The 21,549-nt window shown below is 40.7% G+C and overlaps 1 protein-coding gene and 1 pseudogene across 5 annotated transcripts in view; both read right to left on the reverse strand.

Annotated features, from left to right (window-relative positions):
- Window positions 1-6,993: 6,993 nt before the first annotated feature.
- LOC139745939 (WD repeat domain phosphoinositide-interacting protein 2 pseudogene) lies at window positions 6,994-9,514 on the reverse strand (annotated as a pseudogene).
- Window positions 9,515-9,664: 150 nt separating this feature from the next.
- Window positions 9,665-21,549, reverse strand: part of LOC139745916 (uncharacterized) — a 46,410-nt gene continuing 34,525 nt past the window's right edge. For all 5 annotated transcript variants that reach the window (XM_071656625.1, XM_071656617.1, XM_071656609.1 and 2 more), the window contains exon 5: window positions 9,665-10,444. In XM_071656625.1, the coding sequence (XP_071512726.1) occupies window positions 9,920-10,444 (525 nt within the window). In that variant the 3' untranslated portion in view covers window positions 9,665-9,919. The remainder of the gene's footprint in view (window positions 10,445-21,549) is intronic.

Consider the following 21,549-nt stretch of genomic DNA (forward strand, 5'->3'; position numbering starts at 1 on the left):
AATAGAGTGAATTGGAATGATGTGGTATACCGGGGACAATGTGCTGTCACTGGATTGAACCAGGGCATGTGAAGCATCTGGTGTAAACCATGGAAAGTTCTGTGGGGCCTGGATGCGGAAAGGACGCTGTGGTTTCGGTGCATTATACATGACAGCTAGAGACTGAGTGTGAATGAATGTGGCCCTTCTAGTCTTTTCCTCGTGCACATGCAGGGGGTTGTCATTTCATGTGTGACAGGGTGGTGATGGGAATGAATAAGGGCAGACAGTATAAATTATGTACGTGTGTATATATGTATATACCTGTGTGTGTATATATATGTATACGTTGAGATGTATAGGTATGTATATGTGCGTGTGTGGACGTGTATGTATATACATGTGTATGTGGGTGGGTTGGACCATTCTTTCATCTGTTTCTTGCAATACCTCACTAACGCAGGAGACAGCAACAAAGTATGATAAATATAAATAAATTATATATATATTCCTATGAGTCCAAGAGGAAAATGGAACATGATAAGTTCCCAAGTGCACTTTCATGTAATAATCACATCATCAGGGTAGATACAAGAAAGAAATATAATAGTCACTTGATATACAAGAAAGAGACATAGCCAGGATGATATTTGGTAAGCAAGTGATTGTCCAAGACAGACATTGAGCATTTCATAAACTTATTATGTGGACAAGGTGAATTATTTAGACATCTTATCAACAATAAATCTAATTTGTATAGACCTTCACTAATATTAAGGTTATAATTCTTTGTGTATTCAATAATAGAATATTCAATGATATTTCTCGTGACCTGGAGTTAGAGTTCATAACCGAGATGGCATTACTCCAGTCAACACAATGATCATAGTTTTTAACATGATTAGATAAGGCATTTGATTCTTGTCCTGTTCTTATATCTATGTTGCTTTAGTCTAACGGAAAGATCCTTACCAGTCTGCCCAACATAAATCTTATCACAATTTCTACGTGGCACTTTATAGATGCATCCAAGAGAATTTTCTGGTGAGTTCCTAATTAAGATATTCTTTCTAGTATTATTGTTGTTGAAGGCAACATATGCACACTCATACTTGCTGGCCCCATCCATTTCCCTTCGCTAACCCACCACACATGAAACGGCACACCCTCCCCGACATGTGTGCGAGGAAGCTCCAGGAAAAGACAACAAAGGTGACATTCGTTCACACTCAGTCTCTAGCTGTCATGTGTAATGCACTGAAACCACAGCTCCCTTTCCATATCCAGGCCCCACAAAACTTTACATGGTTTACCCAAAACGCTTCACACCCCTGGTCCAATCCATTGACATCACGTCCACCCCGGTATACCACATCATTCCAATTCACTTTATTCCTTGCACGCCTTTCACCCTCCTGTATATTCAGGCCCCAATCGCTCAAAATATTTTTCACTCCATCCTTCCACCTCTAATTTGGTCTTCCACTTCTCCTCATTCCCTCCACCTCTGACACATGAATCCTCTTTCAATCTTTCCTCACTCATTCTCTCCATGTGACCAAACCATTTCAATACACCCTCCTGCTCTCTCAACAACACTCTTTTTACTACCACTTATCTCCCTTACCCTTTCATTACTTACTTGATCAAACCACCACACACCACATATTGTCCTCAAACATTTCATTTCCAACATATCCACCCTCCTCCGCACAACCCTATCTACAGCCCATGCCTCGCATCCATATAACATTGTTGGAACCACTATTCCTTCAAACATACCAATTTTTGCTCTCCGAGACAACGTTCTTGCCTTCCACACATTTTTCAACGCTCCCAGTACCTTGGCCCCCTCCCCACCCTGTGATTCAATTCCACTTCCATGGTTCCATCTGCTGCTAAATCCACTCCCAAATACCTAAAACACTTCACTTCCTCCAGTTTTTCTCCATGCAAACTTACCTCCCAATCAACTTGTCCCTGAACCTTATAATCTTGCTCTTATTCACATTTACTCTCAGCTTTTTTCTTTCACATTCTTTACCAAATTCAGTCACCAACTTCTGCAGGTTCTCATCCGAATCAGCCACCAGCGATTTATCATCAGAGAACAACTGACTCACTTCCCAAGCCCTCTCATCCACAACAGACTATATACACACTACTGATGCTCTATCAAGAAATCCTTCAAATACTGAAAGATGACTCTTGCGATCTCCATGTTGATGGTAATATATGTCAATGCAGTTCATGTTACTTCACCTGCATCAGACTTTTGTCTGGCTTAGATACATCAGGAGCTACAAAAAGATATAAAAATTGGTAATGTTTTACATAATAGAAGCATAAACCAACTGACTCTATCCATAAACACTGGTTTAAGAAAGGCAGTTTGGCCGGGCATAAGAAACTGCTTCTAATAGGAAGTCAATTGGTAATTCCAGAAGCAGTGAGCTCACATCCAGTACCCTTCACTACCTCTGTAAAGGCCACAAAGGGGTCTCAAAACCAAAAACAATGCTGCAAGATCTGTCTGGTGGCCAGGTTTCTCACGGAACAAGAGAAAATGGTAATGGATTGAGGACAGTTCTAAGTACTGTAAGACTAGTCAAACCAATGAATAGCATGGATTTCCCAATAAGGCCATGGGCAGTAGGTTTGGTATACATATGAGGAAATGCAACTATTTATTTATTTATTTTATATATTTTGCTTTGTCGCTGTCTCCCGCGTTTGCGAGGTAGCGCAAGGAAACAGACGAAAGAAATGGCCCAACCCACCCCCATAAACATGTATATACATACACGTCCACACACGCAAAAATACATACCTATACATCTCAATGTACACATATATATACACACACAGACAAATACATATATACCCATGCACACAATTCACACTGTCTGCCTTTATTTATTCATTTCCATCGCCACCTCGCCACACATGGAATACCACCCCCCTCCCCCCTCATGTGTGCGAGGTAGCGCTAGGAAAGGACAACAAAGGCCCCATTCGCTCACACTCAGTCTCTAGCTGTCATGCAATAATGCCCGAAACCACAGCTCCCTTTCCACATCCAGGCCCCACACTACTTTCCATGGTTTACCCCAGACGCTTCACATGCCCTGATTCAATCCACTGACAGCACGTCTACCCCGGTATACCACATCGATCCAATTCACTCTATTCCTTGCCCGCCTTTCACCCTCCTGCATGTTCAGGCCCCGATCACTCAAAATCTTTTTCACTCCATCTTTCCACCTCCAAATTGGTCTCCCACTTCTCGTTCCCTCCAACTCCGACACATATATCCTCTTGGTCAATTTTTCCTCACTCATTCTCTCCATGTGCCCAAACCATTTCAAAACACCCTCTTCTGCTCTCTCAACCACGCTCTTTTTATTTCCACACATCTCTCTTACCCTTATATTACTTACTCGATCAAACCACCTCACACCACACATTGTCCTCAAACATCTCATTTCCAGCACAACCACCCTCCTGCGCACAACTCTATCCATAGCCCACGCCTCGCAACCATACAACATTGTTGGAACCACTATTCCTCCAAACATACCCATTTTTGCTTTCCGAGATAATGTTCTCGACTTCCACACATTCTTCAAGGCTCCCAGGATTTTCGCCCCTTCCCCCACCCTATGATTCACTTCCGCTTCCATGGTATCATCCGCTGCCAGATCCACTCCCAGATATCTAAAACACTTCACTTCCTCCAGTTTTTCTCCATTCAAACTTACCTCCCAATTGACTTGACCCTCAACCCCACTGTACCTAATAACCTTGGTCTTATTCACATTTACTCTTAACTTTCTTCTTTCACACACTTTACTAAACTCAGTCACCAGCTTCTGCAGTTTCTCACATGAATCAGCCACCAGCACTTTATCATCAGCGAACAACTCACTTCCCAAGCTCTCTCATTCACAACAGACTTCATACTTGCCCCTCTTTCCAAAACTCTTGCATTCACCTCCCTAACAACCCCATCCATAAACAAATTAAACAACCGTGGAGACATCACACATCCCTGCCGCAAACCTACATTCACTGAGAACCAATCACTTTCCTCTCTTCCTACACGTACACATGCATTACATCCTCGATAAAAACTTTTAACTGCTTCTAACAACTTGCCTCCCACACCATATATTCTTAATACCTTCCACAGAGCATCTCTATCAACTCTATCATATGCCTTCTCCAGATCCATAAATGCTACATACAAATCTATTTGCTTTTCTAAGTATTTCTCACATACATTCTTCAAAGCAAACACCTGATCCACACATCCTCTACCACTTCTGAAACCACACTGCTCTTCCTCAATCTGATGCTCTGTACATGCCTTCACCCTCTCAGTCAATACCCTCCCATATAATTTGCCAGGAATACTCAACAAACTTATACCTCTGTAATTTGAGCACTCACTCTTATCCCCTTTGCCTTTGTACAATGGCACTATGCACGCATTCCGCCAATCCTCAGGCACCTCACCATGAGTCATACATACATTAAATAACCTTACCAACCAGTCAACAATACAGTCACCCCCTTTTTTAATAAGTTCCACTGCAATACCATCCAAACCTGCTGCCTTGCCGGCTTTCATCTTCCGCAAAGCTTTTACTACCTCTTCTCTGTTTACCAACTCATTTTCCCTAACCCTCGCACTTTGCACACCACCTCGACCAAAACACCCTATATCTGCCACTCTATCATCAAACACATTCAACAAACCTTCAAAATACTCACTCCATCTCCTTCTCACATCAACACTACTTGTTATCACCTCCCCATTTGCGCCCTTCACTGAAGTTCCCATTTGCTCCCTTGTCTTACGCACTTTATTTACCTCCTTCCAGAACATCTTTTTATTCTCCCTAAAATTTAACGATACTCTCTCACCCCAACTCTCATTTGCCCTTTTTTTCCCCTCTTGCACCTTTCTCTTGACCTCCTGTCTCTTTCTTTTATACGTCTCCCACTCAATTTCATTTTTTCCCTGCAAAAATCGTCCAAATGCCTCTCTCTTCTCTTTCACTAATACTCTTACTTCTTCATCCCACCACTCACTACCCTTGCTAATCAACCCACCTCCCACTCTTCTCATGCCACAAGCATCTTTTGCGCAGTCCATCACTGATTCCCTAAATACATCCCATTCCTCCCCCACTCCCCTTACTTCCATTGTTCTCACCTTTTTCCATTCTGTACTCAGTCTCTCCTGGTACTTCCTCACACAAGTCTCCTTCCCAAGCTCACTTACTCTCACCACCCTCTTCACCCCAACATTCACTCTTCTTTTCTGAAAACCCATACAAATCTTCACCTTAGCCTCCACAAGATTATTGGGTGATTATTGGTGCATATGCACCTGGGCATGAGAAGAAAGATCATGAGAGGCAAGTGTTTTGGGAGCAGCTGAATGAGTGTGTTAGTGGTTTTGATGCACGAGACCGGGTTATAGTGTTGGGTGATTTGAATGCAAAGGTGAGTAATGTGGCAGTTGAGGGAATAATTGGTATACATGGGGTGTTCAGTGTTGTAAATGGAAATGGTGAAGAGCTTGTAGATTTATGTGCTGAAAAAGGACTGATGATTGGGAATACCTGGTTTAAAAAGCGAGATATACATAAGTATACTTATGTAAGTAGGAGAGATGGCCAGAGAGCGTTATTGGATTACGTGTTAATTGACAGGCGCGCGAAAGAGAGACTTTTGGATGTTAATGTGCTGAGAGGAGCAACTGGAGGGATGTCTGATCATATATATATATATATATACATTATATATATATATATATATATATATATATATATATATATATATATATATATATATATATATATATATATATATATTTTTCTTTTCTTTCATACTATTTGCCATTTCCCGCGATAGCGAGGTAGCGTTAAGAACAGAGGACTGGGTCTTTGAGGGAATATCCTCACCTGGCCCTCTTCTCTGTTCCTTCTTTTGGAAAAAAAAAAAAAAATATATATATATATATTTTTTTTTTTTTGCTTTGTCGCTGTCTCCCGCGTTTGCGAGGTAGCGCAAGGAAACAGACGAAAGAAATGGCCCAACCCACCCCCATACACATGTATATACATACGTCCACACACGCAAATATACATACCTACACAGCTTTCCATGGTTTACCCCAGACGCTTCACATGCCTTGAATCAATCCACTGACAGCACGTCAACCCCGGTATACCACATCGCTCCAATTCACTCTATTCCTTGCCCTCCTTTCACCCTCCTGCATGTTCAGGCCCCGATCACACAAAATCTTTTTCACTCCATCTTTCCACCTCCAATTTGGTCTCCCTCTTCTCCTCGTTCCCTCCACCTCCGACACATATATCCTCTTGGTCAATCTTTCCTCACTCATTCTCTCCATGTGCCCAAACCATTTCAAAACACCCTCTTCTGCTCTCTCAACCACGCTCTTTTTATTTCCACACATCTCTCTTACCCTTACGTTACTTACTCGATCAAACCACCTCACACCACACATTGTCCTCAAACATCTCATTTCCAGCACATCCATCCTCCTGCGCACAACTCTATCCATAGCCCACGCCTCGCAACCATACAACATTGTTGGAACCACTATTCCTTCAAACATACCCATTTTTGCTTTCCGAGATAATGTTCTCGACTTCCACGCATTCTTCAAGGCTCCCAGAATTTTCGCCCCCTCCCCCACCCTATGATCCACTTCCGCTTCCATGGTTCCATCCGCTGCCAGATCCACTCCCAGATATCTAAAACACTTCACTTCCTCCAGTTTTTCTCCATTCAAACTCACCTCCCATATATATATATATATACAGAGTCATATACATCAATTCATGTGTACCATAAGAGTATTCTTAAATTACTGAAAATAAGGAAAATACATTCATTAAATTAAAACATATGATGTAAATGCCTTACTTCAAATGTTAAGCATCAAAATCTAAGACAAGAAGGACAGACTGATTCTTTTGAAATTACTGAACTTTATCTTGCTTCATCTTCAGCACATCTTCCCAGTAATATGCTAATGTACAAGAAACATTATACATAGTTAAAATCTCTCATTACATTTGCAATATTCAACATTCATCACAAAGATCTGGATGATATTTATTGAGATAGTTTTGCAACAATAATTTGAATATAAGCTGCCTTCTCAGCTCACAAAACCTTACATGAAGAAATGTTCTCAATTATGGGAAAGTCACAGAGTTACTAACTGCACTGTTTACACTGGAGGAAATTCTGAGTCATCATCAAACTTAAGGACACTCTTTGGAGGCGATTCACAAGCAGCAGCCATCTCACTCATCTTGTCTGCTTCCGGCTCCGTTTTCTTCGCTGCCCCAGGGTATGGTCCTGGTACTGCTCCACTCTCACTACTAGATGTGCTACCATCTTCAATGCCATCTAACCTGTGTTGTTTGAGGGGTGTGCAGTCTCCTCCCTCATTAGTATTGAGATTATATATGTACAAGTAGCCATCCGTTGATGCAACAACAATACGAGGCTGCTTCTGAATCGTCGCAATGGCATAGACATTTCGAACTCCCAGAAATGGGAGAGTGATTGTGGCAAATGCTCGACCCTGACTGAGCATGTCAGTAATTGGGGCAGGTAAATAACTAGCTGAGACAGATACTGCTCTACTCATCCAGCTAACCAATCCCTGCTGCTCCTCCACTACAACACGCTGCGTGTCTTTAATTTCTTCTAACTTAAAAACATGAACTGTCTCTGTGTTAGATGAAGCAATAAGAAAAAGGGAATCTGGAGAAAATGCTAGGGAGAAAATGGTGGCACAACGTTTCATTCCACGCCTCAGTTCATGTAATCTGGCTCCATCTGCAACATTGAACACTCGTATCACTGTGCCCTTTTCAGAAGCTGTGGCAATCTTTGTACCTGATGCATTAAAGGCAATGGCTGCTAATGGACTGTCATGTGCTGGTATCATTGTTTTAGCTTGAAAATTTTGAGCATCGAAGATCTGTACTTGACCTATTGTGTTTGATCCTGGATAGGCCAGGAAGCAGTTGTCATTACTAATGGAAAGAGCACAGAGACCCGTAGGATTAGGAGGAATGTCTCGGATAGTGTGGAGGACCTTCATGTCTCAAATGTTGTGGATGTATAATGACTCTTCTAAGCATACAACCAGTCTCGCACGAAATGCAACTGTAAAGTAAATAACGTTTAAAGAACCCTTGGAGAGAACAATAATAAAGGGATGGGACTCAATGCTTTCATGTTCGTTCAAGACACTTGATGCTGCCCAGGAAAATTTGATAACTTATGAACTACAAAAACACCCCTTTACATAAGAGATTTTCTCCATCTCAAATGAATTTCTCCAAACTAACCCCAGTCTAACAGAGCAGTACAGATGAAGTCAATAATGAATCAATTTCAAATGAATGTGATGATGAGTTTCTTGCGCTTATGAACTACATAAATACACCTTTACACAATGGATTTTCTCCACCTCAAGTGAGTATGGGACAAGACATGAGAAGAATACCATGCCATCCAGATGAACTAATTCCCTGCATTCCAGATCCTATGACAGTGTCAGAGAAGGAGAGGGAATATAGAGAGAAGATGATTTCCATATATAAAATGAGGCACAGTTTTGTAAAATCTGAGCATCTAAAGGCAGGAGATAAAGTATAGGTCCTGAAAATGATGACAGATGGGGGAGTTTTAAAGTTTGGGGAAGCACCTAGGTCTGTCTGCATCTACACACAAATAATTGTTATCAGGAGAAATATAAGAATGAAACGAAGACCGAGAGAACAGATGCCAAATAACAAGCATCAGTCTAGGTATGAAAATAACATGGATATTCCAAGTCAACCTGTTAGGTGGAGCCTCTAGATCACACTTTGACAGTTACTACACCATTCGGAAATGGATCAGTCAACTACTGCATCTTCCTCAAATGAGCCAAAAACATTTAGAAATCAGTCAACTCAAGAGATAGCCAAGATGCAACACCATCTACCCTGACATTACATTGGTCAGGGAGAAGCTGCAAAGCTCAAAATGGATATAGTGAGGAGAACTCAGAAAGATGTTTTTGAAAGACATAAAATCAAAGGTATCTGGAGGCTTGGGAAACAAAAGTGAGGAAAACATGTCTTGAGGGAGTTTCAGCTGGAGCAGGCATCAGAGACATAGATTGATATAGGGTGAAATTTTAGCATATGCTTTTTCTATGCTCCTAGAGAGCACTTTACTGTGTTCCTGTATTAAGTTGGAAGTCATTAAGAATCTGGGTATAATATGTATTCTACATTTGTTTTCTCAAGGTTATACATTCTGTTTACCATAGCATTTGTTTACCTTGTTCAACACTTTTGCACACTGCAATGTATCTTGATGTTATACACTTCACTGAAAGTACCTAACAATGTTTTCCTTTTTAGTTGATGTTCAAAGGAGAGTACTGTGCCTTAAGTAATATATACTGGATATGTATTATCAGTTGTGTAAACCTGGCATTTATAAACAGGTAGTTTCTTTGATGAGATGAGAGAGAGATGTGGTATAAGCTAGAAGTGGCAATATAACATGAGAGGTGGGGCAACAGGATTGTTGTGTCTAGGGCACCCATATAAAGAGACATGCTAACTGGCTTATTATATCATTTACTGGATACAGCAAATCTACAAAAACAGAGGCAAATGGGCAATTAACGAAAAGTTACTTAATAAACTAGTATTTTGCTAATAATGTTTAAAATTATTTGGCTCTTATACTAGGTGCAGTATCTTTCCTTCAAAAAATATCATGATCTTAATACACACCAACATGTCCACCCAGTTGATTCTACACAAAATTCCATACTCTGTCACCATTGTTATAACAAACTGGTTGATAAAACCCTTTAAAATTCAATAACAATACCACAATCAGATATAATCACATCATGAATATCGTTATGCTTTATGGCAATCTCAAGATACTGAAGCCCAGACTCAACCTGCCCAAAAGCTGCTTCTTCCACTACATCCTTGGCATCCCTAGTAAAAATACGGAATATGGAACTCACATCTTTCTTTTCATAACGTCCTGCAACTAAGCCTGCAGTTATGGGTACCTTTCGACCTGCTTCAATGGATATTCCACTGCCAATACAGTTCTTAGTTTGTGTACCTCCACTACCATCACCTTGATCATAATCACCCAACCATGCATGTTCACCTGGAAGACCCCTCCACCAAATACGATGAAAGTGTGTGTTGTGAAAGGATGGCCCCTCCTCTCCTATGCACAATGTCAGGAACTGACGCCCTCTCGATGTGTCACCAATCAGTCGTATGTAGACTCGACCAAGATGTGACCCACCACAGGAGAGCTCCAGGAAAGTCAAAGCTGAAGCACTATCAATGCAACACTTGATGGATTCTAACTGCAAATTATCAAGGTGAATTATGAAAAATAACAACACAAAAATCAGTCACTTATATCTAAAGCAAGGTTATCATAATGGAGCAGAGTCCCCCTTGGTTGGCGTATAAAAAACATTTGAGGAATGCTCAACATATTAACTGACAATTTCAGCATGTGGGTTAGCTATCATTCTTATTGCATCTTTTCTCTGTTGCATTTCAGATAAAAGCATTTACAATAAACCAGTGAACATCAAACTTAATTCTTTTTAAAACTTGATCATCATTTCCCCTCATTTGTGAGGTATTGCCAGGAAGAGATGAAGAAAGGCTGCATTTGATCTCATCAGTTCTCTAGTCATCATGAGTAATACGCTGAAATCACAGCTCCCTTTCCATAGTCTTCCCAAGATGCTTCACATGCTGTGGTTCAGTCCACTGACAGCACACTGACTCCTGTATTTCACCCTTCTGCATGTTCAGGCCATGATCACTCAAAATCTTTTTCACTTCATCCTTCCATCTCCAGTCTGGTCCCCTTCTGACACATATATCCTTTTTGTCACCCTCTCCTCACTCATTCTTTTTGTATGTCTAAAGAATTTCATCACACTTTCTTCAGCTTTCTCAAACACACCATTTATTAATGCACCTCTCTCTTACCTTTTTATCATTTACTCGATCAAACCACCTCACACTACATTTTGTTTTCAAAATTTCATTTCCAACATGTCCATCCTCCTCCTCACACCCTTATCTATAGCCTATGCCTCACATCCATACAACATTGTTGGAACTAATATACCTTCAAATATAACCATTTTCACCCTTCCACATAATGACCTTTCATTTGCCCCCCATCTATCATATGACACTTCCACTTCCATGGTTTGCTGCCATGTTCACCCCAAGATATCTAAAGCACTTCACTCCTTCCAAGTTCTCTCCATTCAAACTCAAACCCCATCTAACCTGTCCCTCTACCTTGCTAAGTCCAATAACCTTGCTTTTATTCATATTCAATCTCAGCTTCCTCCTTTGAAACACTTTTCTAACTCAATTGCCAACTTCTACAATTCCAGATACTTCTACAATTCTACAAACCAACCTTTACTGTCCTCTCTTCCTACTCATACATATGCATAACACCCTTGATAAGACTTTTCACTTCTCTAAGCTGTTTTCCTCCCACACCATATATCCTTAAGACCTTCCACAAGCCATCTTTATCAACCCTGTCTTCTGCTTTCTCCATCCCTTTAGTGCCACAAACAAATCCTTCAGTTTCTTTAAGTATTTCTCACACACAGCTTTTAATGCAAACACTTGATCAACACATCCTCTATCACTTCTGAAACAACACTGTTCCTTTCCAGTCTAATGCTTTGTACATGCCTTCAACCTCTTAATCACTACTCTCCCACACAACTTACCTGGCACACTAAACAAACTTATAATTCTGTGGTTTGAACACTCACTTTTATCCCTAATAAACTTTACTTCATCATACCATCACTGACTACCCTTTCTAATCTGCCTACCTCCTATCTTGTGCATGCCACACACATCTTTTGCACATGACAGCACTGATTCCTTATATACCTTCTATTCCACTTCCCTAGCTTCATTTACTCACACTTTTTGCCATTCTTATATTTATTCACACAGGTCTCTTTTCTAAGCTCACTTACTCTTACCACTCTCTTCTTACCCATAAGGTTTCCTCTTTTCCAAAAACTTCTATAAATCTTCACCCTTGCCTCCAAAAGGTAATGCAGACATCCCAGCAGCTACCACTCTAAGCACATTCACATCCAAAAGTCTCTCACTTGCATGCCTATCTATAGTAAATGATCCAATAATGCTCACTGACTCTCTTTCTTAAGCACACATGTTTACTTGTGTATGTCTTCTTTTAAACCAGGTATTCTACATCACCAGTACTTTTTTCTGCACACACCTTCACAAGCAGTTCACCAATTCCATTCATAACACTGAATACCCCATACCCTCCAATTATATCATCAACTCCCACATTACTCTTCTTTGCATTTAAATTAACCATCACCTAGTCTCTTGCATTGAAACTGCTGACACGCTCACTCAGCAGGTCCCAAACACTTCCCTCTCATGGACAGGTGCGTAAGCATAAATAATTACCCATGTCTTGCTACCCATTTTCATCTCTTCTATAGCTAGCACTCCTTTACAAACCTGTCGACTGATTGATCGACTGACATTATTCAGAGACTCTAGTACATTATGATAGGTATACACATGTGATATACACCACAATAAGGCATATAGTAGCTTCAACTAGGATAACCTACTAAAGTTTTACAAACTAATCTACTTTATATTTCATATAAAGTAAATAGGAATGCATTCTTAACATCTCCGAAAGTCTTCCTCTTCTCAATTATTGACAGAAAAAAAAAGTGTATTCTCTAATTCTGCAAACAACTTTACACGAGGGACCTTTACACAGATCATACTTGAGTTTAATTGCATCTGTTTCTGATTTGAATTTCTCACCCAGATCACTATCATTTTTCCCATTGACACAAACAAGGTTGATTAATTCTTGTAATATTTCTGCACTTACTGAGTATTACTGAACTAGTTTTTAATTTTCTCTACATATGTAATCAGAGCTTATGCTAGATTCAGAAAAGCAGCATACTCGCATGTGGGTCACTTGGTGATTTTCAGTTTGTCTTCAGCGTCAATATTACCTTTGAGGAAGATGCAAAAACATAAATCCAAAAAGGCGTCAATATTACCTTTGAGGAAGATGCAAAAACATAATCCAAAAAGTTCGATTTTCAGTAATATATATGTTTTTTTTTTTTTATTATACTTTGTCGCTGTCTCCCGCGTTTGCGAGGTAGCGCAAGGAAACAGACGAAAGAAATGGCCCAACCCCCCCATACACATGTATATACATACGTCCACACACGCAAATATACATACCTACACAGCTTTCCATGCCTTGATTCAATCCACTGACAGCACGTCAACCCCGGTATACCACATCGCTCCAATTCACTCTATTCCTAGCCCTCCTTTCACCCTCCTGCATGTTCAGGCCCCGATCACACAAAATCTTTTTCACTCCATCTTTCTACCTCCAATTTGGTCTCCCTCTTCTCCTTGTTCCCTCCACCTCCGACACATATATCCTCTTGGTCAATCTTTCCTCACTCATCCTCTCCATGTGCCCAAACCACTTCAAAACACCCTCTTCTGCTCTCTCAACCACGCTCTTTTTATTTCCACACATCTCTCTTACCCTTACGTTACTCACTCGATCAAACCACCTCACACCACACATTGTCCTCAAACATCTCATTTCCAGCACATCCATCCTCCTGCGCACAACTCTATCCATAGCCCACGCCTCACAACCATACAACATTGTTGGAACCACTAATCCTTCAAACATACCCATTTTTGCTTTCCGAGATAATGTTCTCGACTTCCACACATTCTTCAAGGCCCCCAGAATTTTCGCCCCCTCCCCCACCCTATGATCCACTTCCGCTTCCATGGTTCCATTCGCTGCCAGATCCACTCCCAGATATCTAAAACACTTCACTTCCTCCAGTTTTTCTCCATTCAAACTCACCTCCCAATTGACTTTGACCCTCAACCCTACTGTACCTAATAACCTTGCTCTTATTCACATTTACTCTTAACTTTCTTCTTCCACACACTTTACCAAACTCAGTCACCAGCTTCTGCAGTTTCTCACATGAATCAGCCACCAGCGCTGTATCATCAGCGAACAACAACTGACTCACTTCCCAAGCTCTCTCATCCCCAACAGACTTCATACTTGCCCCTCTTTCCAAAACTCTTGCATTTACCTCCCTAACAACCCCATCCATAAACAAATTAAACAACCATGGAGACATCACACACCCCTGCCGCAAACCTACATTCACTGAGAACCAATCACTTTCCTCTCTTCCTACAAGTACACATGCCTTACATCCTCGATAAAAACTTTTCACTGCTTCTAACAACTTTCCTCCCACACCATATATTCTTAATACCTTCCACAGAGCATCTCTATCAACTCTATCATATGCCTTCTCCAGATCCATAAATGCTACATACAAATCCATTTGCTTTTCTAAGTATTTCTCACATACATTCTTCAAAGCAAACACCTGATCCACACATCCTCTACCACTTCTGAAACCACACTGCTCTTCCCCAATCTGATGCTCTGTACATGCCTTCACCCTCTCAATCAATACCCTCCCATATAATTTACCAGGAATACTCAACAAACTTATACCTCTGTAATTTGAGCACTCACTCTTATCCCCTTTGCCTTTGTACAATGGCACTATGCATGCATTCTGCCAATCCTCAGGCACCTCACCATGAGTCATACATACATTAAATAACCTTACCAACCAGTCAACAATACAGTCACCCCCTTTTTTAATAAATTCCACTGCAATACCATCCAAACCTGCTGCCTTGCCGGCTTTCATCTTCCGCAAAGCTTTCACTACCTCTTCTCTGTTTACCAAATCATTTTCCCTAACCCTCTCACTTTGCACACCACCTCGACCAAAACACCCTATATCTGCCACTCTATCATCAAACACATTCAACAAACCTTCAAAATACTCACTCCATCTCCTTCTCACATCACCACTACTTGTTATCACCTCCCCATTTGCGCCTTTCACTGAAGTTCCCAGGTATATATGTGGTATCAAATTACAAAACAGACAGAAAGAAATAATCAATGTAAATGAAGCTTGAAATTATATCAAAATTTGCTAAAATCTCAGCATTATTCTACAGGTATTGACATGAAACTAAATGACACCTACATACTGAGTATTATATATACTTTATATATAAAGAATAGGGTCCCTTTAGTAACATCACAAGGATGTCATTATGAAAATATCTTATGTCAAAGTCAGTGTGGTAACTGAAAGATATATAATGATGTAAAGGAAATATTTCCTCCTGTGTCACCACAATTATGAAATGAAACTCAACTTCAGTTTTTCATGATACCATCCTTGAAACAATGCTGAAAGAATTCTATCTAATACGTACAGTATGGTTTCAGAAGTGGTAGAGGATGTGTGGATCAGGTGTTTGCTTTGAAGAATGTATGTGAGAAATACTTAGAAAAGCAAATGGATTTGTATGTAGCATTTATGGATCTGGAGAAGGCATATGATAGAGTTGATAGAGATGCTCTGTGGAAGGTATTAAGAATATATGGTGTGGGAGGAAAGTTGTTAGAAGCAGTGAAAAGTTTTTATCGAGGATGTAAGGCATGTGTACGTGTAGGAAGAGAGGAAAGTGATTGGTTCTCAGTGAATGTAGGTTTGCGGCAGGGGTGTGTGATGTCTCCATGGTTGTTTAATTTGTTTATGGATGGGGTTGTTAGAGAGGTAAATGCAAGAGTTTTGGAAAGAGGGGCAAGTATGAAGTCTGTTGGGGATGAGAGAGCTTGGGAAGTGAGTCAGTTGTTGTTCGCTGATGATACAGCGCTGGTGGCTGATTCATGTGAGAAACTGCAGAAGCTGGTGACTGAGCTTGGTAAAGTGTGTGGAAGAAGAAAGTTAAGAGTAAATGTGAATAAGAGCAAGGTTATTAGGTACAGTAGGGTTGAGGGTCAAGTCAATTGGGAGGTGAGTTTGAATGGAGAAAAACTGGAGGAAGTGAAGTGTTTTAGATATCTGGGAGTGGATCTGGCAGCGGATGGAACCATGGAAGCGGAAGTGGATCATAGGGTGGGGGAGGGGGCGAAAATTCTGGGGGCCTTGAAGAATGTGTGGAAGTCGAGAACATTATCTCGGAAAGCAAAAATGGGTATGTTTGAAGGAATAGTGGTTCCAACAATGTTGTATGGTTGCGAGGCGTGGGCTATGGACAGAGTTGTGCGCAGGAGGATGGATGTGCTGGAAATGAGATGTTTGAGGACAATGTGTGGTGTGAGGTGGTTTGATCGAGTGAGTAACGTAAGGGTAAGAGAGATGTGTGGAAATAAAAAGAGCGTGGTTGAGAGAGCAGAAGAGGGTGTTTTGAAGTGGTTTGGGCACATGGAGAGAATGAGTGAGGAAAGATTGACCAAGAGGATATATGTGTCGGAGGTGGAGGGAACGAGGAGAAGAGGGAGACCAAATTGGAGGTGGAAAGATGGAGTGAAAAAGATTTTGTGTGATCGGGGCCTGAACATGCAGGAGGGTGAAAGGAGGGCAAGGAATAGAGTGAATTGGAGCGATGTGGTATACCGGGGTTGACGTGCTGTCAGTGGATTGAATCAAGGCATGTGAAGCGTCTGGGGTAAACCATGGAAAGCTGTGTAGGTATGTATATTTGCGTGTGTGGACGTGTGTATATACATGTGTATGGGGGTGGGTTGGGCCATTTCTTTCGTCTGTTTCCTTGCGCTACCTCGCAAACGCGGGAGACAGCGACAAAGTTTAATAAAATATAAATAAATAACGTACAGTAGAAATAAATATTCAATAAGTAAATGTCACATGTATGTCTCTGATAATGAAGAAAATATGTTGATGCTTCATCCATATGACCATATATTTTGCTGACTGCTCTCTCTCTATCTGTCCTTAATATTCTCTCTGTAGCTGCACTTGAATCCTTGTGTACATCTGTTTCAGTTATGATATATAAGGCATTTCTCCTAATCTCATTCTCTGCACATTGTTGCCAATAGTTTCTAAACTCTGTATCAAGGGCATTTTCTTCTGTGAAACTGTCTTGAACATACAGAAGAGACCCCTCTGACCTTTTTGTTTTCCATTGCTATCAACTTCTTACATCTGGCTTCATAAACTCTGAACCCCTTCAAGTGGTTTCATTGTGTTCATGCCCTTTCATTGCACTTTTGAATTCCCTGATTTCTTTTCTCAACTAATGAAACTTTTCCTGATTTTTTTAACTTCATTCTTCAGCTCCTTTATTTCTTTCAATTTTGACAGCTTCTGAGTTTATTTTTCAATAATTCCCGAGTTCCTATATTTCCTTATTCAATTTTGACAACTTTTGAGCTTATCTATTTATTTATTTTATTTTGCTTTGTCGCTGTCTCCCGCGTTTGCGAGGTAGCGCAAGGAAACAGGCGAAAGAAATGGCCCAACCCACCCCCATACACATGTATATACATACACGTCCACACACGCAAATATACATACCTATACATCTCAATGTACACATATATATATACACACACAGACACATACATATATACCCATGCACACAATTCACACTGTCTGCCTTTATTCATTCCCATCGCCACCTCGCCACACATGGAATACCATCCCCCCCCCCTCATGTGTGCGAGGTAGCGCTAGGAAAAGACAACAAAGGCCCCATTCGTCTACACTCAGTCTCCAGCTGTCATGCAATAATGCCCAAAACCACAGCTCCCTTTCCACATCCAGGCCCCACACAACTTTCCATGGTTTACCCCAGACGCTTTACATGCCCTGATTCAATCCACTGACAGCACGTCAACCCCAGTATACCACATCGATCCAATCCACTCTATTCCTTGCCTGCCTTTCACCCTCCTGCATGTTCAGGCCCCGATCACTGAAAATCTTTTTCACTCCATCTTTCCACCTCCAATTTGGTCTCCCACTTCTCCTCGTTCCCTCCACCTATGACACATATATCCTCTTGGTCAATCTTTCCTCACTCATTCTCTCCATGTGACCAAACCATTTCAAAACACCCTCTTCTGCTCTCTCAACCACGCTCTTTTTATTTCCACACATCTCTCTTACCCTTACATTACTTACTCGATCAAACCACCTCACACCACACATTGTCCTCAAACATCTCATTTCCAGCACATCCACCCTCCAGCGCACAACTCTATCCATAGCCCACGCCTCCCAACCATACAACATTGTTGGAACCACTATTCCTTCAAACATACCCATTTTTGCTTTCCGAGATAATGTTCTCAACTTCCACACATTCTTCAAGGCTCCCAGGATTTTCGCCCCCTCCCCCACCCTACGATTCACTTCCGCTTCCATGGTTCCATCCACTGCCAGATCCACTCCCAGATATCTAAAACACTTTACTTCCTCCAGTTTTTCTCCATTCAAACTTACCTCCCAATTGACTTAACCCTCAACCCTACTGTACCTAATAACCTTGCTCTTATTCACATTTACTCTTAACTTTCTTCTTTCACACACTTCACCAAACTCAGTCACCAGCTTCTGCAGTTTCTCACATGAATCAGCCACCAGCGCGGTATCATCAGCGAACAACAACTGACTCACTTCCCAAGCTCTCTCATCCACAACAGACTGCATACTTGCCCCTCTTTCCAAAACTCTTGCATTCACCTCCCTAACAACCCCATCCATAAACAAATTAAACAACCATGGAGACATCACACATCCCTGCTGCAAACCTACATTCACTGAGAACCAATCACTTTCCTTTCTTCCTACACGTACACATGCCTTACATCCTCGATAAAAACTTTTCACTGCTACTAACAACTTGCCTCCCACACCATATATTCTTAATACCTTCCACAGAGCATCTCTATCAACTCTATCATATGCTTTCTCCAGATCCATAAATGCTACATACAAATCCATTTGCTTTTCTAAGTATTTCTCACATACATTCTTCAAAGCAAACACCTGATCCACACATCCTCTACCACTTCTGAAACCACACTGCTCTTCCCCAATCTGATGCTCTGTACATGCCTTCACCCTCTCAATCAATACCCTCCCATATAATTTACCAGGAATACTCAACAAACTTATACCTCTGTAATTTTAGCACTCACTCTTATCCCCTTTGCCTTTGTACAATGGCACTATGCACACATTCGGCCAATCCTCAGGCACCTCACTATGAATCATACATACATAAAATAACCTTACCAACCAGTCAACAATACAGTCACCCCCTTTTTTTAATAGATTCCACTGCAATACCATCGAAACCTGCTGCCTTGCCGGCTTTCATCTTCCGCAAAGCTTTTACTACCTCTTCTCTGTTTACCAAATCATTTTCCCTAACCCTCTCACTTTGCACACCACCTCGACCAAAACACCCTATATCTGCCACTCTATCATCAAACACATTCAACAAACCTTCAAAATACTCACTCCATCTCCTTCTCACATCATCACTACTTGTTATCACCTCCCCATTGGCGCCCTTCACTGAAGTTCCCATTTGCTCCCTTGTCTTACGCACTTTATTTACCTCCTTCCAGAACATCTTTTTATTCTCCCTAAAATTTAATGATACTCTCTCACCCCAACTCTCATTTGCCCTCTTTTTCACCTCTTGCACTTGCACTTTTGAGCTTATTTCATAATAATCTTAAGTAATTTCCCAAGCCTTGTGGTTTTACATGATTGATCCTGTATCTCTCCAAGTATTTTCCCTCTATCCTTTGAGTAGCCCTACTGTTTGATTATGACACTTTCACAATTGACAGCTCATCCTCAAAAGGCAATTAACCCCAGAAGAAAAAATCTGACAAAATACTATGATAAGTTACTCAACCCCCACACAGCACTGTCCATATCACCTGCCCGAGGACCTGTGGCTATCATTTCGTCACTTGGTTCACCCACTGTTACATACTGAAGTAACAGTTACCAAAATATTGTACTAATTCATTTTACTGTTGTCTGTAAATAGGAATACTACATTATCATGTGCTTATATATACATCTTACATGCTGTATACCAGCAACATGTCAGTAGTTATCCCAGCACGCAGGACAGAATCATACACCACTCACAGATATCACTGACCCCTTGGTTAAGATGGTACGATCCTACAGCACAACAATAAGATCTGAAAACACGCAGTACACTCCCCTGTTTGGCTTTTAATCTAATCCTTAAAGGGTCACATCAACAAGCCAGATCATCAATCTTAAGACCTATACCATCATGCTCAAGGGTCAAACCCCATCCTCCTAAGGTTTAAGAACCATCAACCTTAGGTAATGTGGTGGAGCAATATATCACAGTAATGCATTATGTTGTTAATAATATAAAAATGAAATAATCTGAGATATGAATATGGCACTCACCATTCACTTCATAGTGTATAAAACATTTTATTAAATCCAAACCTTTTTCTGATTATATACTATATTTATGCCCTTGAACATGTACCAATAGCTTCTATACTACACGAACAGATACTGGATGTTATGTCACTTTCACCTTTGAATTTACGCTTCTACCAACTTAGGATTTCACAAATTCTATGGTAATCATTCCAAAACACTTAATGATGCAAAATTTAACAGTCAGAATTCACTGTTTCGCACTAAGAATTTCACTGATTTCATACCAAAGATTTCATTTTTGGTTAGTAACTGCCCTACTTCTGTTACTGGGAAGATGAACACCATTACTAGACCTCTATTTTGTGCAAGCAGCACTACACAATTAAGCTTAGTACAAGACATGGATACTAAAGGAAAAAATTTCATAAGCAGAAACTACACCATGAAATGTAACAGAAAACTGTTTCATATTATAAATACAGTTTATCAAGAAAAACTTAAATTTGCACACGTCAGGTGGGCCAATTTTTCTCTTCTCGACACACTTTTGTGCATTTCTGAATTGGTCTGCAACTTTTTGGCTTCATTTTCCTCCACTCTTCCACATTTCTGGAATGTCTAGTTGCACAAGATGGAGCAACAAATCCTTAGGTATGTAGAATGGTATTCAAATCCATTGTAGAAGTGATTTATCACTAATCAAAAAACAACAAATATAAAGTTTACTACTAGCAGTAAAAAAACTGACTAACCAGCACTGGCACCAAAGAGGAAGAGACAGTACAGTAATGGACTGGGCATGACCACATGATCACAATCTTACTTTGCAACTGATGCTCGGCCTGGAAAGCATTGAAACAAAGTGCAGAATTCGAAAATAAAAAGTAGTTCATACGACTATTTTCTTAAGGATATAAAGGTTTGCAGTTCCTTTATGGTCTTATGCAATACAACACCAGATTCAGAACATTTTGGCTACAATTTTCACCCGTACACCACAAATCGATTATTATGGCAATAAGATCAACTCCAGCAGGTGAGCC

Source organism: Panulirus ornatus, chromosome 4 (genome assembly GCF_036320965.1).
Source record: "Panulirus ornatus isolate Po-2019 chromosome 4, ASM3632096v1, whole genome shotgun sequence".
NCBI lineage: Eukaryota > Metazoa > Arthropoda > Malacostraca > Decapoda > Palinuridae > Panulirus > Panulirus ornatus.